This window comes from Archocentrus centrarchus, chromosome 7 (assembly GCF_007364275.1).
Source record: "Archocentrus centrarchus isolate MPI-CPG fArcCen1 chromosome 7, fArcCen1, whole genome shotgun sequence".
Taxonomy (NCBI): domain Eukaryota; kingdom Metazoa; phylum Chordata; class Actinopteri; order Cichliformes; family Cichlidae; genus Archocentrus; species Archocentrus centrarchus.
The window spans coordinates 3,000,876-3,027,186 of NC_044352.1; the positions used below are offsets into that span (position 1 = coordinate 3,000,876).

The 26,311-nt window shown below is 42.7% G+C and overlaps 2 protein-coding genes across 6 annotated transcripts in view; both read left to right on the forward strand.

Annotated features, from left to right (window-relative positions):
* The window catches only part of LOC115782449 (deoxyribonuclease-1-like), a 28,808-nt gene extending 23,069 nt beyond the window's left edge, over positions 1 to 5,739 (forward strand). For all 3 annotated transcript variants that reach the window (XM_030732618.1, XM_030732617.1, XM_030732620.1), the window contains 2 exons: positions 233 to 329; positions 4,988 to 5,739. In XM_030732618.1, coding sequence (XP_030588478.1) covers positions 233 to 329; positions 4,988 to 5,107 — 217 coding nt within the window. In that variant the 3' untranslated portion in view covers positions 5,108 to 5,739. The remainder of the gene's footprint in view (positions 1 to 232; positions 330 to 4,987) is intronic.
* Positions 5,740 to 9,665: 3,926 nt separating this feature from the next.
* On the forward strand, positions 9,666 to 25,916 carry hm13 (histocompatibility (minor) 13). 3 transcript variants are annotated; one of them, XM_030733215.1, is made up of 12 exons: positions 9,666 to 10,071; positions 13,081 to 13,116; positions 15,685 to 15,783; positions 15,886 to 15,968; positions 16,063 to 16,151; positions 17,371 to 17,456; positions 18,135 to 18,260; positions 18,461 to 18,518; positions 19,103 to 19,223; positions 19,340 to 19,442; positions 20,908 to 20,993; positions 22,896 to 25,916. In XM_030733215.1, the coding sequence occupies exons 1-12, from the start codon at positions 9,844 to 9,846 to the stop codon at positions 22,966 to 22,968; spliced, it is 1,188 nt and encodes a 395-aa protein (XP_030589075.1). In that variant the 5' UTR covers positions 9,666 to 9,843; the 3' UTR covers positions 22,969 to 25,916. The 3 variants fall into 3 exon arrangements, with proteins under 3 accessions (XP_030589075.1, XP_030589077.1, XP_030589076.1); XM_030733217.1 differs by lacking the exons at positions 13,081 to 13,116; positions 22,896 to 25,916 and adding an exon at positions 22,117 to 22,276; XM_030733216.1 differs by lacking the exon at positions 13,081 to 13,116 and having other exon boundaries at positions 9,668 to 10,071.
* Positions 25,917 to 26,311: the final 395 nt, after the last annotated feature.

The window sequence follows — 26,311 nt, forward strand, 5'->3', positions numbered from 1 at the left end:
GACGTGGATACATTAGAGGGGTACTTACTAGATGTCAGCACATGACAATGTGTAAGCTGCAGAGGCACAGCAAGCTTATTATTTATTAGTATTATTAATTATTATTAATTTAGTCCTAAAGGTGCCTATGTGGAAATAAGAAAAAATTCCACATAATTTAAATGCTTTGTTTTTTAGTTTTGAACAGCAGATAAGAGCTTTTTTGTGTGTGTGTGTGTGTGTGGGTGTGTAGGATCATTGTATACGGAGAACCCTTCCTGAGGGCGATCAAGCCATTCACTGCCAAAGTCTTCAAAGTCGATGCAGAATTCAAAATCTCCAGGAGCCAGGTACCACAGCCCAAATGATCACGACATCTCACACACACTGATCTCATTAAAAACATACAGTAGATCCATATTGGTTGACAGCATCACACAGCCGGCTGCAGATCTGTGACCTGACTCTCCTGTTTGAGCGTATCCTGAAGGTCACCTGTTAACTGTGGAGGCCAGTCGAGTGCAATAAACTCACTCACATTCAAGACACCAGCTTGAGATGATTTAAGCTCTGTGACAGTGTGTGTTATCCTACTGTCAACACTCAGCCCACCCAAATATTGCTGCAATAATGGTTTTGTAGCAGCAATACTCAGGTAGGCTATGGTGTTTAAACATTGTGCAGTTGGGACTGAGATGTCCAAAGTGTGCCAAAATATTTCCCCCACACCACTGATCCCCCATCCTCAGACTGAACTGTTGACGCAGGCAGGATGGATGTTCCAGTCTAGGGCATAGCCTATCTGAATTATGGTCTCTGTTCCCTGTTTTTAGCCAACAGGAGTGGTCTGTGGCTCATCTGCTTCAAGCTTTGATGCGTTCAGAGATGCTCTTCTGCATAGCAAGTTGGGTTTTTTTTTTTTTTTTTTGAGTTACTCTTGCCTTCCTGGCTCCTCGCAATCCTCTGACATCAAAAAGGCATTTTCCCCACAGATGAGTGCCACTCACCGGATCATTTCAGACCGTTCTCTGAAAACTGTATAGATGGCTGCGTGGGACCAATGCCAAGTTTCAAAGTCAATTACAGTGGGTACGGAAAGTATTGAGTCCCCTTTAAATTTTTCACTCTTTGTTTCATTGCAGCCATTTGCTAAAATCAAAAAAGTTCATTTTATTTCTCATTAATGTTCACTCAGCACCCCATTTTGACAGAAAAAAACAGAAATTTTTGCAACTTTATTAAAAAAGAAAAACTGAAATATCACATGGTCATAAGTATTCAGACCCTTTGCTGTGACACTCATATTTAACTCACATGCTGTCCATTTCTTCTGATCCTCCTTGAGATGGTTCTACTCCTTCATTGGAGTCCAGCTGTGGTTAATTAAACTGATTGGACCTGATTAGGAAAGGCACACACCTGTCTATATAAGACCTCACAGCTCACAGTGCATGTCAGAGCAAATGAGAATCATGAGGTCGAAGGAAGGAGCTCAGAGACAGAATTGTGGCTGGGCACAGATCTGACCAAGGTTACAAAAGAATTTCTGCAGCAATCAAGGTTCCTAAGAGCACAGTGGCCTCCATAATCCTTAAGTGGAAGAAGTTTGGGACGACCAGAACTCTTCCTGGACAGCCAGGTCCAGCCAAACTGAGCAATCATGGGAGAAGAGCCTTGGTGAGAGAGGTAAAGAAGAACCCAAAGATCACTGTGGCTGAGCTCCAGAGATGCAGTAGGGAGATGGGAGAAAGTTCCACAAAGTCAGCTATCACTGCAGCCCTCCACCAGTCGGGGCTTTATGGCAGAGCTGCCCGACAGAAGCCTCTCCTCAGTGCAGACATGTCAAAGCCCGCATAGAGTTTGCCAAAAAACACACGAAGGACTCTCAGACTATGAGAAATAAGATTCTCTGGTCTGATGAGACGAAGATTGAACTTCTTGGTGTTAATTCTAAGCGGTATATGTGGAGAACACCAGGCACTACTCATCACCTGCCCAATACAATCCCAACAGTGAAACATGGTGGTGGCAGCATCATGCTATGGGGGTGTTTTTCAGCCGCAGGGACAGGACGACTGGTTGCAATTGAAGGGAAGATGAATGCAGCCAAGTACAGAGATATCCTGGAAGAAAACCTCTTCCAGAGTGCTCAGGACCTCAGACTGGGCTGAAGGTTCACCTTCCAACAAGACCATGACCCTAAGCACACAGCTAAAGTAACAAAGGAGAGGCTTCACAACAATGCTGTGACCATTCTTGACTGACCCAGCCAGATCCCTGACCGAAACCCAACTGAGCATCTCTGGAGAGACCTGAAAATGGCCGTCCACCAACGTTCACCATCCAACCTGACGGAACTAGAGGATCTGCAAGGAAGAATGGAAGAGGATCCCCAAATCCAGGTGTGGAAAACTTGCTGCATCATTCCCAAGAAGACTCATGGCTGTACTAGCTCAAAAGGGTGTTTCTACTCAATACTGACCAAAGGGTCTGAATACTTATGACCATGTGATATTTCAGTTTTTCTTTTTTAATAAAGTTGCAAAAATTTCTACATTTCTGTTTTTTTTTTCTGTCAAGATGGGGTGCTGAGTGTACATGAATGAGAAATAAAATGAACTTTTTTGATTTTAGCAAATGGCTGCAATGAAAAAAAGTGAAAAATTTAAAGGTGTCTGAATACTTTCCCTACCCACTGTAAATCACCCATCTTCCTTATTCTGAGGCTTGGTTTTATCTTCAGTCTACATATCCAGGTGCACTGAGTTGCAGCCATGTGACTGACTGATTGAAAAGCTTGTTAACAAATATGTTTTATTAGGAGTACCTAATAAAGTGGCCTGTGTGTGTACATAAAGTAGCTAAAGTAAAAGTACTCATTATGCCGGCATGATGTTATCATAAATATTGATTGTGTATATCACTTTAATATTGTTGCTGGAGATGATTGTAATCACTTTATATACTGCTAGGTAGCTCTCCCTATAATCACACAGCATCATATTAGATTTATCTTTGAACTTAAAATGGTATGTTGGTACAAAATAATCATAAGTGGATTTGGTCTCTCTGTCTTGAACCAAGAATCTTTTCCATGTGAGTGGTTTGGAGCCAGGAAACGGTAAAAGTTAGGCTTCAGTTCTGGTGCTGTTCCTGATCTGATCCGATGACGATGGGCACTGTAAAAATAACCTCACTCTAGTGTTTCTACAGCAGAAAGAGCACCAGAGAGGTTAGTCGTATTTCAAGAAGGGATAGTGGCACCCCATACCCGTACTCTGAATGTAGCCGGGCTCATAACGTTTTTGGATTTCTTCAAGTTTTGTTTTTTTTTTTTTTAATGTGCTTTTTATGGAAACTTTTTTCCACCACCAAAAAAAAAAAAATCACCATCCATAACTTGAAATTTTGAGTTATTTTCTCAGAATTTTGAGTTCCATATCTCAAATATTTGTGTTAATAAATCAAAATTCTGGCTTACCGCTACCTATCAGGAAGCTCTGAGAAAGAGGTCATTTCCTTGTTACCCGAAAGCAGATGCGGCCAGCGCATGCGCACTCAAAATGGGGTCAACAGTATCAGTGAACCAGCAGGTTCTAGCAAAAGGGAACAACTTGTTGGCATGTTTTTGACAGTCAACGGTCATAAGGTCCTCTAGCAAAAACGGCTGCATAAAAGGTAAGGAATCACTGTTTTCATGTTGATCTGTTGGGCCGCTGATAACTTCATCTTCTTGCTTCCATTTAACAAGGAAATGATGTGTGGAAGTTTCGAGTTATTAATGCGAAAGTTTCGAGGAAGTAACTCAAAATTAGGAGAAAGTAACTCAAAATTTCGAGTTATGGATGGGGTTTTTTTTTTTTTTTTTTTTGCGGCGGAAATGAACTTCCATAGTTGTTGTTGTTGTTGTTGTTTTTTTGTTTGTTTTTTTCTCACCTGGTGGCCCTTTTCATCCACGTTAACTGGCCAGGTGTGTGACAATATTTTGAGCTGAACATTGCCACTATAACTTCAGGCACACTTGTATGGAGCTAAATTGGGGCCATAAAGTTTGTTCAAAAAAAAAAAAATTTTGAAACTGAAAAATTATTATTAACCCCCAAAAAAAAAAAATTTAAACAGGAAAGAAAGTTTTGCAACTGGAAAAAAAGATGTGAGACTAAAAAAGAAGAAAATTTCAAAACTACATTTCAGATTCAAGGTGGGACTATGTTGTTCAGCCGCTGTGTTGAGCTGTCAGTCATGATTCCACACCCCCGTCATCTGAGGCTCCGCCCCCCACGCCAAAACAGGGCCAAAAGTTTGAACTCGGGGGGAAAAAAAAAATTGAAACTGGAAAAAAAAAATCTGAAAGTACAAAAAAAACCCCTTGAGTCTGAAAAGTAGTTTTGAAAATTTTTTTATTTTTGTTGCACATCTGTTTTTCTTTTTTTTTTTTCAGTTGCAAAACTTTTTTTCATTTTCAAACTTTTTTTTTTTTTTTTTCAGTTGCAAAACTTCTTTTTTTTTTTTTTTCCTGTTTTTAAATTTTTTTTTTTCAGGTTCAAAATAATTTTTCAGTTTCAAAATTTGTTTTTTTTTTTTTTTTTTTTTTTTTTTCGAGCAAACTTTATGGCCCCAGTTTAGTTCCATACGCTTGGAAAAACGTTGGTAGACTGATCACTGCCCAATAGAAGGCAGGCTGGTGTGCACCACTTAGTCTCATCATTTTTAAAGGAACGCATGTCTGCAAATGCTCTTTCAAAAAGCACTGCAGGTTATTTGTGACAGAAACATGTACATTTGATTTGGTGCTGATGGTGTTTACATTAGTGACTGCAGAGAGGGATTCAAACTGTTTTCAGGGGCTCTGATGTCATGCAAATTGGTTGAAAATATTATGAAAGCAGCTTGTGGATTTCATATTATTCATCAAGACTATCTAATTCCAACTGATAAAATCACATCTGACAGTATTTTCTGTGCATCCTGATGCAAACACTGTTTGTCCATTCCTTCCATCTGCCAGGTGGTGGAGCTGAGCGACCATTACCCAGTGGAGGTGGTACTAAAGAGCTCCGCCCTGTTCCTTCAGGCCACACCCCTCCTGATCCTCATGATCATCCAGTCTTTCCTGTCTGCCCTGTGATCATCCTGGGCTCAAAATGCTCTGAATGCTTTTTTAAATTTTTTTTTTTTTTAATCCAAACCCTGTTCACCTTGCTGGTCCTCTGATCACTGAGCAGCTGGGCCTGCCAGGTTTACTGCTCGATGTAAAGCCGACTCAACAGTAAGGCAGCCTCAGGAACTCGGAAGATTGACAACCTTTTTTTAAAGTATAAAAGTTTAAAGTACAAATATGAGACTTAAGGTTTAAGGTTTTCCAGGAAGACAAAACCAGCATAACAGTAATAATGAATGAGAGAGAACAGCAGGAACTATTGGCTTGTTGTAGCTGGACCTTTTGTCAACAGGCTGTATTTTTTTTGTTGTTGTTGTTGTTGTTGTTTTAAAAAAAAGTGCACCATCAGTGCTGGGAATTAAACTTCTAACTCAGTAACTTTTTCTGCATATGAAACTGCACAGACATGGAACAATCTTAATCTTCAGGACTTTTTTAGCTGGCTTTTAGTGACACTAGAGAACTGTTTGTTTTGGGGTGAATCTTTATTCTGATTTGATTTTTCTAGGAGTTTTTTCTTCTCAGGCTTTTCTGCATTTGTTATCCTACTAAGGTCTGGTCAAAAACTGATGTAAATATTTCCAAATCTTCTGAAAATGTTAAGACTTTTATTGTTTGAGTTTTACAATATTCAATAAACCTTTTATGGTAAACTATAGTTTCTGCATTTGATGTAATTGAGGCTGACTGCACAGACACAGGTGCATATGACAAAAGCACCACAGGAATGGATGGATTACAGAATGGACACAGAGGTTTTCTTCCAGGATATCTCTGTACTTGGCTGCATTCATCTTCCCTTCAATTGCAACCAGTCGTCCTGTCCCTGCAGCTGAAAAACACCCCCATAGCATGATGTTGCCACCACCATGTTTCACTGTTGGGATGTATTGGGCAGGTGATGAGCAGGCCTGGTGTTCTCCACACATACCGCTTAGAATTAAAACACCAAAAGTTCAATCTTGGTCTCATCAGTCGAGTCCCACCATATATATATATATATATATATATATATATATATATATATATATATATAATCTATATATATATCTCTATATATATATATATATATATATATATATATATATATATATATCTATATATATATATTAAAATGAAGAAAGTGTGAAAAATGTAAGCCTTTTCTTACTTATTGAAGGTGCAGAGTAAATACAAAGAAATTTAATAAATGCATAGTAAAAGCATTACAATGTATTTCTACTACGGTTAACACAAAATCTCCTGAATCCTTTTAGAAAAGTAAATGATTTTTTTTTTTTTTTTTTTTTTTTTTTTTTTTTTTTTTTAGCCTGTCATGTCTGGTAGATCTTGCAAGCAGAACTGTGATCTGAAAAAAAAAAAAGAAAAGTAAATGATTTAATAAATAAATAGGCAAAGAACTTAACCCCCCCAATGTTGGACCCAAAGTTACGCTCTTGGTGGTGACACGGACAAAACCACTACTGAGACAGGCAATATCAAGTTTTCTGCTACTGGCAGAGGAAAACGTGCCATGCTCAATTGCAATTCCAGCTATAAGTTCAGGAATAAATGATTTTCCCACACGGGCATGTGCTGACATCATAGTCAAGACAATCCATGACCATGTTATGCAGAAGACAGCCAGATCGCCACCACTAGAAATCTGCCTCGTTGATAAAAGGAAAGAACAGTTAAGGAATGGAGAGGGCGTGCAAGGATCTTCTGTGTGATGCAGCAGATCCTTGTGATAGTACTGAAATACAGAGAAACTGAATTAACACAAGTGTACTAATAACAACTGATGTCATGAAAGAAAACAGAAGTTTAACTACCTCAAATTCACATAAATTATAGTTAAAATGTTACTTGAATTAATGTGTTGATTTCTTATCTTATAGAGCACACAAACAGTTTCTTTATTTAAATACATGTATTTACTTACATAAAAAACTAAATACACCGAAATTTGGTTTACATTTTTGTTAGTCTTTTTACGGATCCAGGTGGTTTCACACAGAGTCTCCAGATGATACAGTTCAGAAGCAGAGGCTGGTGAGCAGGACTGCTCTCTGTGGGAAGAGCAGAGGTGGCAAATGTACTACATTTTGTACTTAAGTAGAAGTACAAGTACTTATGGTTAAAAATACTTTAGTAAAAGTCAAAGTACTGGTTCAACTTCTTTACTTAAGTAAAAGTAAAAAAGTACAGGCTCTGAAATTTACTCAAAGTAAGAAAGTAAAAGTAGCTCTTTGGAGGACGTTTCTACCTGCTATTTTTGTGTAAAGCTAACTGAACCTTATTATATATTATTGTAAAAATATAAAATAATTCATGAGAACACAAACGTTATTCCAATCTAAATTTTCATTCTAATGAATGTACTCAGCTTGAATAACAAACTGTGAAAGGGAATTTAAACACAGCTCTGTTCTCTGTGTCCTCCATAGTAGAGGGTGACTGTGCCTCCACCTAAACACCAACATGAGGATACTCAGGGGTTACAGTGGGATTCAGAAGGTGGAGGAACCCTAAGATCAGCTGTAGTGGCTCTGCATGGGGAGAAGAATCACAGCTTTCTATTGTGAGCTGCAGTAAATGATGTTGGTGTGCAGGCTGTGATCAGCTGACCTGCTGCTGCTGCTCTGAGGTTTACTGCTCTGTGTGGATGAACTGAACTCACAAAGATGTAACCCAGTATTTCACAGCTATCTGAGCTGATCTCCATCCCCTACACTGACAGCATACAGGCTGTAGAAATGTTGGATTCAGTGAATGAATCTCAGCATCAGCAGCTTTGATTCAAACTCATCTCTGCTGCCTGATGTAACCTGTAACTCTGACCATGAACACAAAGTGCACCAACACAGAGCTTTACTGTAAATACAGTACAACAAGATAACCGTTTATTACGTACTAAACTGCAGTATTTTCATAGAATCTCTGAATTACACAAAGTCAGCATACTTCAGTTTGTTTTCACTCCTTGCCTTTAAATCTAACCTCTCTTCTTCCTCTCCTGTCCTCTTTCTCCATCTCTGAGTGAACTTCTCTCTCTTTGCTCTCCTGAAATACAGCAGCTCTTCTTTTAGCTAGCAGACACACTGTGTGACAAACTGCACACACTTTGTGTGTTTGCTGATATTTGTTGAGCATTAAAAACGTTGCATTTACCTGCCACACGTTACTCCCTTCGTGCTCGCTCCTCTTCAGTAGCACTAACTAAGCTGTTTATGTCCTGCGAGCATAATTTACGGATTCGGTCCGGCCCGCTGTGACCCCTGATTATAGCGCTGTAAATGAGACATTATTACATGGAGTTTGTGTATTTATCCCTTTGTACCCGATAAGCCCCGGTGATGGAGGATACGCAGTACGATTGTCTCCTGATATGTTAATATTCCTCCGTGTTTAGGCTCAGATCGTTTGAGTTTTGAACGGCGCACTGACCCCCGAACACGCAAACTTCTCTCTGACGTGTTAAAAGTAACGAGTCGTTTTGGAAATGTAAGAAGTCGAAGAAAGTACCGATACTTCGTGGGTAAAAATGTAGGGAGTAAAAGTAAAAAGTACTCAGAAAAAATGAATACTCAAGTAACGTACAGATACCTAAAAATCTACTTAAGCTACCAGTAACGAAGTATTGTACTTCGTTACTTCCCACCTCTGGGGAAGAGTAATTACTTATTTGGGAGCTAGAGAAATTCATCATCTGGCAAATCCAGAAAAAGCCTGACCTCAAAGTTTCTGCACACTGCAGAATCATGACTCTTATATGTCAATATTATATTGTCCTTATATTGTTCAGTATTTACAAGTTTCAGTGGACGGGACATGCTAGCTTGGCAGCTTTATTCATGCCTGTTCAGACATAACTGCATCTATGAGCTGTGGTGGTTTAATCCGACTGGTTTAATCACCGTTCCTGTGATGACAGCGTGTTGTTTTCACACTGGGGTCAGGTTGCATGGATAGATTAGTGGACCTCACTTTTATGCCTCATTTGTGCTCTTGGGGTGCCACCAATGTATATCATACTGATATATATTGTTTTTCAGTGGGCTTATGAGACTGAAAACAGTGATGCATTCCAAAAAAATTAATATTGAACTTCAACCTTCCAGCATTAATAACAGTTAGGTTCAGGGGACAATGAAGTGGTATGAGCGGGACCCCAAATCAAATTTTGCTCAGGGCCCCCTCAATACTCGGGCCGGCTCTGGTGTGATGTAACAATGATGTTACAGTAATGTCAGTAACCTTCAGAGAAACTGACTGACAGTCTGACAGCTGCGCTCATTATAAATCCGTGACATCATCGCGATGATGTCACGGATTTATAATGACCCTGCATATAATGACCCTGCTCTTGCAAAATGTCTGTGATCAGAGTAAGCATCTCTCATGCTGGCCTTATCGGGTTTTTTTTTTGGGGGGGGGGGGGGTTCTGCCCAACAAACATTTTGAAGCACGTGTTTGCTGCTGTGATGCTTCCTGTTTTCTGTCGCTTTGGCTGGTCGGTGTCCCGGAAACTGCAGCGGAGTGAGCCCTCCTCTTCCTGCCTCATCTCCGCTCTCTGCTTTAGGAAACGTGGCCTTATCCGGACTCCAGTAGCACCGCGGTAGATGAATGACAAACTCACCGCTTCAGCTTCTACCTCTATCTGTCTATCACTTAACGCCACAGCTTTGGCAGTTCCCCGAAAGCTCTCCGTGTGAAGAACCATGTCTGAGGCTGACCAAGCTCCGGCCTCGGCTCCGGAGGCCGCTGCCTCCGCAGTCCTGGACGCCCTGAACGCCACGGACTCCAACGGGACCGAGGCGCTCAACGCTACGGCGAAATTTGTCGCCACCCCGGAGGGTACGGCTCTGGCGTACGGCAGCCTGGTCTTCATGGCGCTCCTGCCCATTTTCTTCGGAGCCCTGCGATCTGTCAGCTGCTCTAAATCAAAGGTAACGGCCAGCGGAGCCCGGTGTTAACGCTTCACTTAAGCCCGGCTGTCGTTAGCCCTCTGCGGCTAGCTGCTACTGCTAATGGCTGGCTAAATAGCGGCTCGCCAGGTGTTTCTGAAAAAGACTAAAAAGCACATTTTCCAAAGCAAATGCAGACAAAGGGTCACGATGGGGTTATTTACAGCACGACACCCTGAATTTATCATTAACTATGCAACCTGGACGTCCCGACCCCGCGGGGAGGTTTAAGGATCCAGCTGTTTGATTGTACCGGTTAGTTCCAGATGCTAATCGGCCTTTAAGTCTTTTACCTCGACTTGTTGCACCCCTGACGCTGCGTGCTGTTTGTGGGGTTAACATGACACAGATAGCGACAGCATTTTCCCGCTTGTGTGCACTTCTGCTTGTGTCCAGAGGTTTATTTACACCTCTCCTCCCGGACTTTTACCTGGCGGAGTAACCGGGTCAGCTGGCACACTGTGGGGGTCATTTAAACGGAAAGTGAGCCAAAAACAAGCGCTACACCAGGAAGAAAAGAGTGACATGAATCCTAGCCCAACCTCGTGAGCGTGAACACATCACCAGGTGATGGGGACTGCCGGGGGGAGAGAGAGACGTGTACTTAGCGGGATCAATTTGTTTTCTTTTGAAAGGTTGCAGCCATGCGCAGTTAGCTTTAAGTAGAGGAAACCTCCCACATTCTGAGAGCACCAGGGTGGAGGTGATGGAGGTTTCTGCTGGTGACTCTTAGGAGGCAGCAAAGTTCATTTGCATAAACGGAAGCAGATATTAACCGTTGTAACATGAAACCAATGTGCCCGAGTTACCAGCAGCTGATCTATGCAAACACTCACTCATCAAGTGAAAGAGCACAGAAATGCCCACGCTTTGATGCGTGGTGTGGATCTAGAAGGGGAAGGTGGGGGCATGAAGCAGAATAACCTGCAGACTGAGGTCTCAGAGTGGGTGATCCCAGTGTGGCTGTGATGGAGAAAACCCTGATCTGTGAGACGAGTCTTCGAAGGTATCATAACTCAGTCACCGAATGCTTCAACTTAGAGGTGGGGGGGTTCTCTCAAAGTTGCAGGAGTCACATGCTGAAAATCTTACAGAAGAGACATGAGAAATAAAATAAAACTTTATTGATCTGAAAGAGGTTTTAGTGTTAATGTAGTCAGCTGTGTAAGAAACACAACCACCACTGTCTCACACTGTAATACTTTCATTTACTCAAACAAAACACTGATTTCTGACAAATTAGCACACAAACAGAGGCACACGTGTCCTGCAGGAGGTATTGTGAAATGAACTGGAACGAGCTGCTCACAGCAGGGATCGGGCTGTAATCGCAAACACAGGCGTTCCTTTTGTGTCCTAATATCAGCTGCTGATGAGCACATACGATTATCTTGTGAGGAAGGAGAGAATTGGCTCTGTGGCCCGAGGCGAGCCTTTCACTCAGCAGCTCTGACCTCGGGGGAGATGATGGTTTAGGATCACATCTGTTCACAAATTGTTTTACAGAAATTTGTCTTTCCTTAGTTTAAAATATGCTGCAGCTGATTCACATTCTTATACCTGCCTTGTTAATCACACTTAGAGTAACATAACATTAAATATATCTGCTCATAAGTTAGTAAATTATAACTACAGAGTGGAAATGATTAGATCTGAAAATCTTGTCGGTTTTTTTTTTTAATGCTTTACATGTAATTAGAACTGAATGTTTGAATTTTTTGTTCATTTTTGGAATTTAAAAGGAGAAAATAACCATTAAAACATCAATCAGCTGATTAGGCGCTATTAAAGGTGGCAGGCAGCCTTTCCTGGGGGACCGACCCATCACTAGCAGCGATACGATTATCTACAGGCAGAGAAACAAGCAAGTCGAAGAGGCTCTGATCCCGAGGGGCGATGTAAGGAGTCGTACACCCAACAACCGAACATTTGGACTTGTCTACTCGCAACTTCGGCATAACTGAACTTGGACTACAAAATCACTGCGAGGAAAAAAATGGCGGGTTCACGAAATCGGTAAGCCGGAAATCCATGTCCTTGTTTAACAGCAATACAGCAAAATACTGTGACGTAAGAGGGAAGAAAACAAGTGATTAGAGAAGACTGAACAGCCTGAAAAATATGACCCAAAAAGAATATAAAGATATCACACAGCATAACACAGCACCGGGAAAGAATAAATTTAAATTTATCTGCACTCCTACACACTCAAAGTACACAACAAAATGTATTTAAGGGCTAAAAAAGTGGATTTTTGCATGATATGCTGCCATTAAAAGCAGCTGCAAAGGTATGAAGGTGATTTGTGATGTTGCAGAGCTCTGTGTGCGTGTGCAGATGGAGGCTTTTGTGCGCTCTGAGGTGAAGCTCCGCTGACTGCTCTGCTCACTGTAAAGATTTTAAAACATCAGTGGCTTGTGTGCCTCTTCTGTGCATCCTCAGTGTTTTCCTGTCCCTCAGTGTGCACGTTAGGCTCTGTGACATGAGAATAGCAGTACTGGAGATCAGGAGGATCTGGGGCTTGTAAAGCTTCTGGGTGACGACTCGGTGAGGAGCCGAAGGACTGAGTCAGAGCTCTGATGCTAATGCCCTGATTTCTCCGGCACATGACTGTGTGTTTCTTAAATGCGATCGGAGGGTTTTGCGCTGCCGTTGGTGTCTGACGAAGCCTCTTTCTGAGCCTCGGGTGAGGCTTGCGTGGCATCCGTCCTCTCTTCCTCCATTCTTCCTGTCTTTCTTGCTGTTTCTCCTCTATCAGCCATCCTGTGATGTAAATACAAGTACAAATACCCTCAAACTTTTAACCATTGAAGCTGTTATCCTCTCAAAACCCAGCAGTAATGATCTATTTCTTGCGTCTGACACTTGTTTGCTTGTTTTAATTTTGGGCCCTGCTTCCAGCCCTCCTCTTGATTGCCGATCTGATCCCTCTTTCTCCCTGTCTGTTTCTGTGTGCACATCTGTCTGTCCACCCATTCTGTCTGTCTGTAGGAGCTTGGAGAAAATGATTACGATTCTGGGTTCAGAGTGAGTATGAGAGCCGCTGTGTGCACCAAATACACCCAGACACTGTTGGTTTCCAGCACTGACACAGCAGGGACTGCATGAACACGGGGAGGTGCTCACTGGAGCCTCAATGACAAACTGTTCAATACATCAGCTCATCGCACACTCGTTCCAGTGTTTGTGCCGGCCAACAAAATGAAGCACAGACATGTTTGTAGTCAGCTGTGTCCCTCAGATACTGACACCTACCTGCCAGGTACCTTGAAACACTGTATCCAGTCGCTCAGGCCCAGGATGAGCACATTTAGATGTTTCTATTTTACATTGATTTAAGATAATTAAAAAAAACAGGTCAGGCACATGACTGCTAATCCCAGTTTATTTCAGCCTGATGTGTTTAACTGTATTTTGTCTTTATGGGTAATTCTAACTGCCCACCTCCACTGAAGGATTTAATAAAGCGAACCAGCAGTTTGTGCAGGAAAAGCACAAAATGTATCTGAATGCAGGAACTGAAGCGTTTTAATTCTGAAAGCTTTCTTTAGGACCCACCCCCCCACCCCACACAGAATGTTTATCTCGCTTTGGGCTCAGATGACGTGCGTTTTAATGACTCCATCTGGAAGTAATTAGCAGAACCTATAGAGCCACCAAGGGCCAGAACAATGGGAAACTAAATATCCTCACACCGTCAGAGTACTGCATTTTATGGGTGGTGTGTAAAATTAATAACATTGTCAGAATTGTTTATGTTGGTATTCGTATGAGCCCGAGCCCTGGATTGTTGGGGCTCCTTCTGTCTCACCTGAATAACATGCAAACATCCCCTGAAGCTTCACCTGCATCCAGACTGCGCTGCTCACTTTTAGGATGGATCGGGTTCATGCACATTTTTGGCCAAATTTGAACAAAAACAAATGCAAAATGGCACATAACAGTAATGAGATTTATTTTAGAATATGAACATGTTTTCTCTGTAGTATGAGACAGAGTCCAAACTACCCAAATATTACAGGATGTAAAACTAAGATCTGTGTGAAACACTCCCTGATGGAGATGTAGTTGGGTTCCTGTGACTAACTCCTTCCTGATGTAGTTCCTGGGGTAGCACTGGTTTCTAACTCGCGCTAACACGGTGTTGTTTGAGCCTCTGGACCGCAGCAGCATGTGTGGTGACGGTTGTGTGTTTTGTGGTAAATGTAAGTCGGTCTCGTGCAGCGTTGCTGGTTTCTGTAGAAGCAGCTTTTTAACCAAGTTGCATTAAAATAAAATATTTTATATTTAGTCTCAGGAAACATAGATGTAAACTTCAGCTTTGGATTGTAAAGGACTGCTTCACTCTTTGCTTTATCCCTCTACATCCTCCCCGTCCTCTGTCCCAGTTCCTCTCTCGGGGGGAGTAGACGGAGGAGAATATAGATGGAGGTGACTCTCGGGCTTCTCTCTCAGGGGCTTCTGTCAGTCTTCTGCAGCAAGTCAGATCTGAGTGTAGGAGGACGAACCTCAGTGCCAGAGACAGGGATGCAGCCTCCAGCATGTCTGTGTAAACACTTCATAAACACGTTTCTGCCATTATATTATTAATGCAGAGCCCAGACCCATGTTTAATGTGCCAAAGCTTTATTTGCTACCAGCTGGGAGCGCTGGAGATGCTTTGGTTGCTAAATGCTGAATATCCTCAAAGATAATGGGCTGCATTAATGTTAAAATCCTCCCTGATGCTGGAGTTAGGGGCTGAATTGGATCATTTTAATATCGCTCAATCTTTGTTTAGAAAGCTTTTTTTAATATATAAACTGTTGGTCACACAAACAACACAGTGCTCAGCTGTGGGTCAACACACAGATTGTGGCATTAAAAAGAAAACACACTAAAATTGAATATTTACATGATTTGTGCCACTTTTCCTGCCATCAGTTATGTTGACCACTGGCTGGATAGTTTTACGGGACATCTCCTTTTTCTCCTTTCCTTTCTTGAAGGATGCTCCAGTGTCTCCTCTGCTAAAGGAGGTAATAAAGGAAGCACTGAAGCACCTTTTTGTTGGTATTTGGAGAATACAGCCAGCTCTGATTACAGCTGCAGATACCTCTGGTGCCTTTAATGCAGTTAGAAACCTCCCTGAGCAAACCCAACTGTTTGCCCCCTCCTTTGTCCTGTGCAGGCAGATGTGCGGTCCCTCTGTTGCCTCATTTTCTGAGCAGCAGGCGACGCCTCAGATTAGTCGAGGTTGCAGAGTGAAGCACCTGCTTATTACAGTGTTGGCAAACAGCCTTACAGAGACTTTCAGGTGCTCCAGTGTTAATGTCAGTAACACTTAGATTATCCATTTAACAACATATAATCCCAACTGAAAATTGATTAATTAAAAAAAAACTGACTGGTTTCTGTTTGATGTTCCTTTCATCTAAACTCATGGAAAGCAGTTCAGTTTCTGTTGAAGCTAATTTGAGTTGATGTCACACCTTTTTGGTGGTAACGTTTAGCTTGGTGTGGTCTTACACGGAGTTTGGATTGCTGTGCACTTCCCTGTCTTGTTTCTCCTTCACCTGTCGGCTCATGTTCATGTCTCTGCTCCGTTTCTCCCAGAATGCAGCTGACATGCCGGAGACCATCACCAGTCGGGACGCAGCGAGGTTTCCCATCATCGCCAGCTGCACTCTGTTTGGGCTCTACCTCTTCTTCAAGGTAAATCGGGGTCTCCTCAGCCCTCCTCCAGGGGCCTCGGGTAGAGCTGCAGCAGTACGTTTCATCAGAGGAGGCTAATTTCTTACATGTGCTGTGATGCAGGTATTTTCTCAAGAGTACATCAACCTGCTGCTCTCCGTCTACTTCTTCGTCCTGGGCGTCCTGGCTCTGTCTCACACTATGAGGTACATCAAAGTGTGTGAATGTGTGTGTGAGTAAATCAGTTTGATTAATTCGATGTTAGAGCGACTTCAGTTTGTTCTCGTTTCTGTGTCTCAGTCCTCTGATGTCCAGAATCTTCCCAGCTTCATTCCCAAACAAACAGTACCAGCTGCTCTTCACTCAGGGCTCCGGAGAGTCCAAAGAAGGTGAGACCTGCTGAAAGTTCAAATCAGCACTCATTAAAAGACAAATTCATAAAAGGAGGAATTGTGGGCTCGTGAGCTCTTCTGGTCCTGCCCCAGCATTTCAGTCAGATTCAGGTTTGGACTCTGGAGCAGAGTCTCTGGTCCTGTTGATGACCCACTCTCAGCCAATCTGACTCTGAAATATTTACAGAGGAGTTCATGGTCCACTCAGTGACTGCAAGGTGCCCAAATCCTCAGCCCTCCACCTCCGTGCTGACAGCTGGTCTGAGGTGTTTGTGTGGACATGTTGTGTAACCAGACGTGCTGCTGAGCATGAAGGTCAAACATCTCCACTCTGGTCTCGTCTGTCCAAAGGTCGTTGTTCCAGAGGTCTTGTGGTTTGATGCAGCTTTGCACACCTGAGCGGTGCTGCTGGGATCTTTGTAGAGGGAAGAGGCTTTCTCCTGGCAGCCCTTCAATTCAGCCGTCCGTGTTTCAGAGTCTCAGATGTAGCTCTTTAGATTTTTTCCACAGTCTGACCTTGAGATGAATTTGCTGGGACTTTCACTCCTGGGAACATTGATGGCTGTCTTGAATGTTTTCCAGTGAATAATTCTTCTTAATTTTAGAACGATGGATGAATGCTCTCGGCCGATAACCTGCTACAACTGCTTTTATAAAGGTGCTCACACATAAAGGTGATCATTGAATCAGGTGGATTTGATTAGCAGCGCCTGGCTGCTACTTATCCTCTTAATTCCTAGTGAAGCACTAGTGCCAAGGACCAGATTTTTTTTTTTTTTAATTATTATAATTAGATTAGATAAAACTTTATTAATCCCTTTAGGAAGATTCTGTCAGGGAAATTAAAGATATCCTGATATGTAAAATCTTACAACTGAAAGAGGATGCGTTTTCTTTTTTTCACTGTTATAATTTTGCTGGTTAATCTACAGAATATGATATAAATGTGTTTCACAGTGGAAAGAGAAAAAGATGAAGAGCAAATCTTCTCAATATAATGTGTTTACTGAGGAAACGGGAAACGTTTCTTTGAGGATTCAGTTTATTAAATTTAATCTTTCAGAGCTGTAAATATCTGATGGCTGTGCTGGAGGCAGAAATCTGAGTCAGAGAAATATAATTTGGTCTTGTGCCGGATGGCCTTTTGAACCTGATTTAGGATCTTTAGAAGTGTTTCAGATTCATACCTGATCTCCATCTCTTCATCTCTCTGCAGAAATAGTCAATTATGAATTTGACACCAAGAACCTGGTGTGTCTGCTCATCAGCAGTGTGGTGGGAGTCTGGTACCTGCTCAAAAAGGTAAAGATCTGACCCGTACGGTGCTGCTTTAATGAAACTGTCCTCAGATCGTCACAGAGCTGCAGAGGGAGCTTCGGCTGGGTTTGAGTTATGGGAGCTCCTACACGAGCTGATCCCAGATCAGTGGAGTCTGGGAATACAGCGCTCCACAAATTTATTAGACCTCCACCCAGTGTTTGTGCCACGGCTGCCCGTCAGTAACAGTATTAACACAAATCATCTTTTGTTTGTGTAATGGTTAATCCACCAGTATGCACACACTCATTAATCAAATCTATATTTTTCATGCTAAAATATATTTATTGTTGTTTATTGGGAATGAATTTTCAAATATACTTGTTTACAAAAACCCCAGAAGCACATTGTTGAGAAGGCGTGTGCGTGTGCGTGCGTGCGTGCGTGCATGTGTGTGTGTGTGCGTGCGTGTGTGTACACACTCGTAAAGCTCATGCTGCCTGCAGACACCAGACAGGAAGTCAGTCCTGTTAAACTCAGTAATCACAGCTGATTGTGGAGCACCAGGCGGAGCCCCACTCCCACCTGTGATCACAGTTATGACACTCGAACCCTTCGGCCTCAGAATCTGCAACACTGGCCGAGCTCCAACCCTGCATATTTGTTTGTCATATGTGTGATAAATCCTGTGTGCTCACATGTGTGCATATTGTGACATCACAGCACTGGATAGCCAATAACCTGTTTGGATTGGCGTTTGCCCTGAACGGAGTGGAGCTGCTCCACCTGAACAACGTCAGTACCGGCTGCATCCTGCTGGGGGGGCTGTTCATCTACGACGTGTTCTGGGTGAGATGAAATGTTTACACACACGATCAGCTTATCCAGAAAAGAAAGATTCAGGCTCAGCTGTGATGTCAAAGTTCAGTTTTAGACGTTTGATGACCGTAATGCTGAGTTTAAGAGCTGATATCCAGCAGCACACACACACACACACACACACACACACACACATGTACGTACATCATCTCTGTTCTGTGTCTCTCCAGGTGTTTGGGACCAACGTCATGGTGACGGTTGCCAAGTCATTTGAAGCACCAATCAAATGTAAGTGTGTCAGATGTCAGGCTGACTCTGTGAATGGGGGAATCGCTGCCTCAGAGCTTTTTGTTTCCACTCGCCATAAAGAGAGTTTTGTCGTCACCCTGCCGAACGGGCGGCCGACTTTCAACTTTGTGAACGCGATAGCTGTTTGAATCTCAGCGACCTCTGACCTCAAGGTCAAAGGATGTGACCCAGGATTTTCAAATTAAGGCCATAGACACATCTATTAAACAAATCTCAGATGAATTCTAAAGCCGATCACAGACAGTGACGGGATTCTCAGAGGTTTATATTTATTATGATTCCAGCATTTCTTATTCCTGGTTCTCACTCAGCCGTTTGCTTTTGATTTGATATGGTGAATAAAGTGTCTGAGGCTCATATGCAGCCAATTAAGGCCTACTGAGACCTGTAATTATGTGTTATAGAGCTTATAGGATCGGTGCCACCTAAAGATGCTGTCAGGAGGCTGAGGGGAGGCTCAGACAGCATTTTTACTTTTAGCTCCTGTTTTTCACAGACTTTATCCAGCTGATGTTAAAACAGCTAATCATGCTATGCCCCCCTCCCCCCCATCTTTCCTCCAGTGGTGTTTCCACAGGACTTGTTGGAGAAAGGCCTTGGGGCCAGTAACTTTGCCATGCTGGGACTGGGAGATATTGTCATCCCAGGTATCTTCATCGCCCTGCTGCTGCGCTTCGATGTCAGGTAACATCCCGTCCTTCGCTCACAGTCTGCCTCCTCTCCTCGTTTCCTTTGTAGGATTTTGGATGAGATGATTGTTCTTTATTCAGTTTCATCTAAAGCTGCCTCCCTGTCTGCAGCTTAAAGAAGAACAGCAGGACGTATTTCTACTCCAGTTTCCTGGCCTACATCTTCGGCCTGGGCCTCACCATCTTCGTCATGCATACCTTCAAACACGCACAGGTACGAGCTTTAAAGAACCACGGTTCTTCTTTTCATGATTAAACTGCACTATTCGATCTCTTCTTGAACCAACCCCTCTATGGGGGGAGGAAAAAAAAAAAGAAAGTGGACAGCAGCCAATCACACGAGCTCATTTTGAGGACTTCTCATACACCTGCGGAGCTGAAAACCTAAACAACAAATGCATCCCAGCACGGCTTCACAGTTATGGCCTAAATGATAATCATAATTATTCTGTGACTTCCAGAGAACTTTGAATGTGAGAGGCTCAGATTTAAAGGTCAGGATGCTGCATTTCCAGGGATAAATCTCTGTTTTCCTGCATTGTTTCTTTTACCATCAGCACAGAAAAGCGTCTGAATTACAGCTTAAAGAACCGCTGGGATGCTGAAGCTGATGAAAGTGATATACTCCAGCTTTAGTTTTTGGAATCTGTTTATCTCAGTTAAAGGTCTCAGAGGTGTGTGTGTGTGTGTGTGTGTGTGTGTGTGTGTGTGTGTGTGTGTGTGTGTGTGTGTGTGTGTGTTTTGCTCCTAGCTTCAGGCATTAAAGGGGAAAAACAGGAGCTTAAAGCAAAAATGTAAAGTGATACACGTTTCACATCTTTTACATCATTTGTTCGGTACATCCAGTGAAACTTATCTTTAGAGCGCGTTTTAAAAACATGAGTAGCCTGAAGGCAGAGAAGCAGAGCTGTGAGGTAGATGAAGCCAAAAGTCTTAAACAGTGTCAGGATGACTCTAAGATTTCTGACATGAGGTCTGAGACGGCAGTAAATTAACACCACAGCAGAACAAATGAGTGATGGTGACCGAGTGTGTGACTGGATGATTAAATGATTTTATTACTGAAAATCTGATTAATGCGTCCGGATGTCTCTTAAACACACATGCAGTATTTTTATGGACAGTGTTTACTCGTAGCTGCAGGACTGCACTTTTGAGTTTTCTTCTTTAAACTGAGGCTGTGTGTCATGGTACTTTTAAAGATTGTCAGTATTATGATTATTATTTCTAAATTAATGATCTTCTGTTAGGTTTCATTAACATTAAATACTGAACACGGGGCCATAAAGTCAGTGCTGTTATGTTTTGAGGAACACGTTATCTTTGCCTCTCCCGGTGCACTGCCCTGAATTATAATCAGTTAATCTGCTTGTTCCTTTTTCCTCCCATATTAACTAGTTAACTAGTATCCAGGAGTGTGACCAGGCATCTGTGAAACAGCTGAATGTAAGCAGACTGAGCCTGAACGCGTCTCATTTACAGACCAAAATCCAAAGAGAGGCAAAGAAGCGGCTGCAGTGCTGCTGGGGTTATTGCACTGATGAATACTTGTAGTTACAGCTTGTTTACAGAGGCCCACATAATTTTGACTTTCTCTTCATTTTTATTTATTGAGACTGTTTTTGACTGTTAATGGTGGAGGAGGCGTGCTGTTAACGTGCTCTCCTGTGTGCCCGCAGCCCGCTCTGCTCTACCTGGTCCCCGCCTGCGTCGGCTTCCCCGTCATCATAGCGTTGTTCAAAGGAGAGCTCACAGAGATGTTCAGGTGAGTAACGACACACAAGCTGGTGAGAATGAGATTTTGAGGTATGTTGCAGTAAGAGTGCTGGACTGTCGTCTTGGGAGTTAAAAAAAAAAAAAAGTGAAATCTGAAAATGCATTTGCATTTCTGTTCCTCTAAGCACTAAAGCGGCACGGTGGTGCAGTGGTTAGCACTGTGTCCTCACAGCCAGAAGGTCTGGGTTTGATTCCACCTCTCTGTGTGGAGTTTGCATGTTCTCCCCGTGTCTGCCTGGGTTCATTCCAGGTTCCTCCCACAGTCCAACGACATGCAGTTAGTGGGTTTAGGCTAATTGTGATTCTGAGTTGCCCGTAGGTGTGAATGTGAGTGTGGATGGTTGTCTGTCTCTCTGTGTTAGCCCTGCGACAGGCTGCAGACCTGCCCAGGTGTACTCTGCGCCTCTATGACAGCTGGGATAGGCTCGAGCCTCTGAACCCTCAGGGCTGCACAGAGCTTTCAGAGTAATAACAGTGTTTGAAGAAAATGGCTCCAGTTGTCCACAGAGCACCTGCACAGTTTTTAGAAGTTCTCCTTCGTTGGCGTTCGGTCTGCACTGGAGCCCTCGTGGTTCTCTGAACGTCAGCTTAAGGGTGCGCTGTCGTATATGAACGCTTCAGTTCTGTGTGGCATGAACTCCAAGTAATTGCTCCAAATTAAACTCAGTCTGTTGTAGCTCCAAGGTTCAAAATTTGCACCTTTGCTTCTGTCTGAAGGTCAGACTGGTCCAGCTCATCCTCCTCATGTGATTGACAGGTCCTCATCATTTCATTCCCTGGACCCACGTCTGTTTTGTACTTCTTGTTTTCTTTCCTTATTTTCTTCTTTCCACGTCCTCTCTTTATCCCCATCCTTTTTGTTCCTCAGGTGTCACAGCAGGTGTCACAGCAGTAGACCTTTAGTAACTTTAATAGAATAGAAAGCTTTTATTGGCATCAAACCTTTTTAGAGTTTAAGATAAATAATTTACCACATTCTTTCTTTCTGTCTCTTTCCCTCCTTCCTTTCTCGCTGCTCTTACCATCATCTCTTTTTTTCCTCTTTATTTTCCTTTTATTTCCTCCATGTCTCCGTTTTCTTGCTCTCTCCCATCTCTCCTCCCCGTGGTTAGCTATGAGTCATCAGAGGAAGTTCTTCCTGCCTCTCCCAGGCTCACTTCTTTCCCAACCGTCAGTGGCTCGCCCGCAAGCCTGGCGAGCTCCATGGATGCCGTCTCTATGGTGACAGGCTCTTCCCCGCGCCACCGCAGATTACAGCCCACCTCCATGTAGAAGCCCCGCCCCTCTATCTTAACTCTCCCCTTCTCTGTCTCACCTGGGCAGGTAAACAGCCCATTAATGAGCCGAGTTCCATGCTTCCATCAACTCTGCTCACATGAAACCATCACTCCATTTAACATGAATGAAATGATCTCAGGGGTTTCTGACATTAAGCCTTAACATGTCCAAATTTTTTGTTTATTTATCTATTTATTTATTGGGTGGGGGTTCAGAATCAAAACACAAACCATACAGGTGCACAGACACAGGCAGCTGTTAATTACTGCTAAGTAATTAGCTCAGACTTCTTGGACTTTGTCACAGAAAGTCGTAACACTGTATTTGTTTCACTGAGTGCTTCAGAAGGCACGAACACTGAGAGGTCCGGTTTAGTTCAGACTGCTGGGCCTCACAGCTGTTCATCAGAGCTCCTACAGTCCTGACTTTAAATCCAGCTGTTATTGTAAAAGAAGCTGTTTCTGAGCCAGTCTGTAAACGGGTTTTTCTGCTGTTTTTAACATGGGAGTCTATGACTCACTCAGCCTCCAGTGGCCGTTAGAGGAACTGCAGCATTAGTTTCCTGTGGTGAAACGCTGACTGTCTGCCCTCCTCTTCCTCTTCTCTTCTCCAGGTATGAGGAGTCATCTTCTGAGGAGGCGGGGACTAAAGAGGATGCAACAGAGTCAGAGAAGAAGGACCAGTAGTATCCATGTCGCCCCCCCACCCCCACCCTCCTTCCTCCTTCAAACACTTTTCATCAGCGTGCAGCCACCACATTTCACTGAAGCCCCGCCCCCTCCCGCCTCTCAGCCGGGAGAAACGGGGCTCCTGTTGCCAACACATTTGTCTCTGATAGGCGCGGGAGTGGCCACCACTGCTCCCCGTGGTCACGGCTGCTGGTTGTTTCAGACCCGATGCCTACCACAAATTTTCTCACACAGGACCACGAAGCAGCGTGTCGGGGGTCATGTCCAATCACACCGTGCAAAGTCATCACCAGATCTCGTCATGTGTTTGCAGCTCGCCGCTCAGATAGGCAGGAAACAGTTTGAAGGAGCGCTTGTTTTAGCCTTTAAACAGCCTCAAAAGTGAAAAAACGCTGCTGCCATTTTGTTTTCTTGTTTTTTAAACTTGCTTCGTCTCTGAAACCCTCAAACAAAGAACCACAGATCGTTATGAGAACCATCCCGAATATCCGATCCTGTATTACAGTGAGGAATCCCGGGAATCCTCCAGACGTGGTTGTTTGTTTCTGGGCGTCTCTGCTCGCCAGGCGCTGCTCACGCTGCCTTCTGCTCTGTCACATCAGCATCTTCTACTCATTTCAGTTTTTTCTTGTGAAAGGCCAGAATTTTAAGGGGGAAAACCCCAACAGTTTCTTTTTTTTTTTTTTTTTTTTAAATGTGTAGCGTTACATTCTCATTGGTTAAAGCTGTATTGTGTTTACACCCACTTGTCCTCATGCCGACGGTACGTGTGAGTTCTCCTGTCTGTCCCGGCTGTTTGTCAGACAATAAATCTGATTTCCAATCAGGCCTGTGGTGCTGATGTGGCTTCAAATTAAAACCTGCAGCTGTCACATCCACCAGTAGAGGGCCACAGAGCCAACACTTCATTTTTACTCTGCTGAGATTATGAAGAGAGGATAAAACAAACCGACTGCAAGTCAGTTAAACTTTGAGTATTATAAGTTTTATGTAGGAGAAGTGTGCTTCCATTAAATTGATTATATTTAAATGTTCATCGGCCTCCTAACTGAGGCTCCCGTTAACGAACAGGATTAAATATTTGATTTGGTTGAAATTCCTCAGGAGAATTAATTTTGCTCCTGTAGACGAGTTAATGTCATAGATATGTCTATAAAAGATGGATGTAGCCTCCTTCCAGCTGTTTAATGTATTAGATTATGAAACTCCTGCTCAGTTGATCTCTGACCTTTGACCTTTCTGAATAGTTTATGGTGTCGATCGCTGGCTTCAATTTTTATCAAATACAATGTGATGTTGACTCCAAGTTAAAGGATAAAGCAGGATATGTCTTACTGTATGACTGAGCCGGTGATTGCATCAGAGCCACCCTCTGATACCACAGGGGCTGTCCATCTTTTATATACAGTCTGTGGTAAGCTTTGCAGCACAGAAGCATCACAGGTACACTTTTTAATTTGGGGCAGAAAAGTGGGGGAAAAAAAATCAGTTATTTAATGTTTCAAGCCTTTTTTTTTTTTTTTTTTTTTTTTTTTTGTGGTAATGCAGAAGCCGACAATGATGTGGAAACGGTTTCAAACCAAAAGCACAGTTTGCATTTATTTGTATGAAATAAAGGTGAAACACAAACTGATTTTGGTACTTCAGTTCATAGTGATGATAATTAGGAAAGTTGGAGCTCCAGGTGTGACTGTGCAGTGCAGACACCCTTCCAGGTACATGACGGTTAAAAACAGCTGTAGTTACAAACTAAAGGGACCAAACGCTTTCCCTAAACGTCGCTCCTTTCTGTCTCTTTCAGTTAAAGAGGGTCTGGCATTTAAATCAGCTGCACAGGTGAGCGTTCACCTGCCCGGGTAAATGGAACTACCTGTATTCTTGGTTTTCAGTCTTAAAGTTCTGGCCTGTGAGAAGCTTAAACAGGAGGCCTCAGGGCCCTCAGGGCATCCTCACATCTTATTGGTGAAAAGACTGCAAGGGGAGGAGCTTCTTCATCCAGTAAGCTGTGAGAATGAGCCCAGGAGGCGAAACGTCAAAAGGTTTTTCACTAAAGCATCCTCGAGCTGCGATCTGAGCTGGGTTTGAATTAACGAGATGAAATTCATTAATCGTAGAAATCATTTTCCAAGCAAAACCATTTTTCTGCTTGTTTGAATAAAACAGAAATTTATCAGCAATTAAAACAGATGATCTCCAAAAACTCACACTGTTACTTTTCTTGGCAATTTCTTTTTTTTTTGGCTTAAAATAAAGCATAGAAATCAATTTCAGATCCAATCAGGGATCGTCTGACTGGCAAATCCAGAAGGTCTCCATCTTTACAGTGAAAAGTCAGGATTTTGGTATTGAAGTGGTGCCTCATGAATAACTCATGACTCCGGTGCAGTTTTTAAACTCAGGAGAGATGAAATGAAAAAGGCCAAAAACGATTCAGCATTTCCAAAATCTGCTGCTTGAAGCTACGTTTCCTGTACCGCATCATCTCCTCCAGCCGTTTCCACAAACAACCTGTTAGTGCCATTTTAAAGTCATTCAGATTTTCAAAATAAAGGTTCAAATTCAGACTGAAAGCAGTGGTAATTTATTTTGTAGCTTTGCTCCCAAAATCATCTGCAGGTCAGGTCGTTCAGATTTTGGATGCTTGAGGGGAAAAAAAAAAATGTAACTGGACATATTCAGCCTCACATTAATATTCTCAATGTTATTGATTGTTATGGATGCTTTATTAAGAGATGCACAGTTTTGTATTGATGTAAAAACAAAATGCTCTAATCAGCTCAGTGAAGTTCAGTAGCCCCTTAACTTTAAATATAATGTACCTGAAATGTTTTTTTCTCTTCCTCTCTGGTTGTATTTGTGGTGGCGGCCGTTTTACGGCGCCTACTGTATCTATTTTATTTGCAATAAACTTTTTGGTGTTTTTATCACCGTATAGAGAAGCATAACTCTGAGTCTGGCTCCCTCTGTGGTTCCTGCTCCACTGCTGCTGTGTTCACCCACAGAGACTGTTATGGTTTTCCAGCGATCGAGTGTTTAATAATTTAATAATTTGGCCAAATAGGACCTAAAAAGTTAACTTTTTGTATTATGTTGGCCCATTTATACTTTCCTTGGTTTTTATCCTCCCGTGCAAAATAAAGCAGTAAGACGTTGAAATCCATCTGAGCATCTCTGAGGTTTTACCTTTCCAGTCTGTAGACTCCAAAACCACAAGGAGTTGAGCCTGGAAATTTGGCATATGTGTTTTTTACTCTTCAAAGATGTGCAACATGATATTCATAGTCCTGGATGTTTTGTGCACTCTGGCTGTGTTTGTCTGAAGTGGAGAGTAAACTGCATG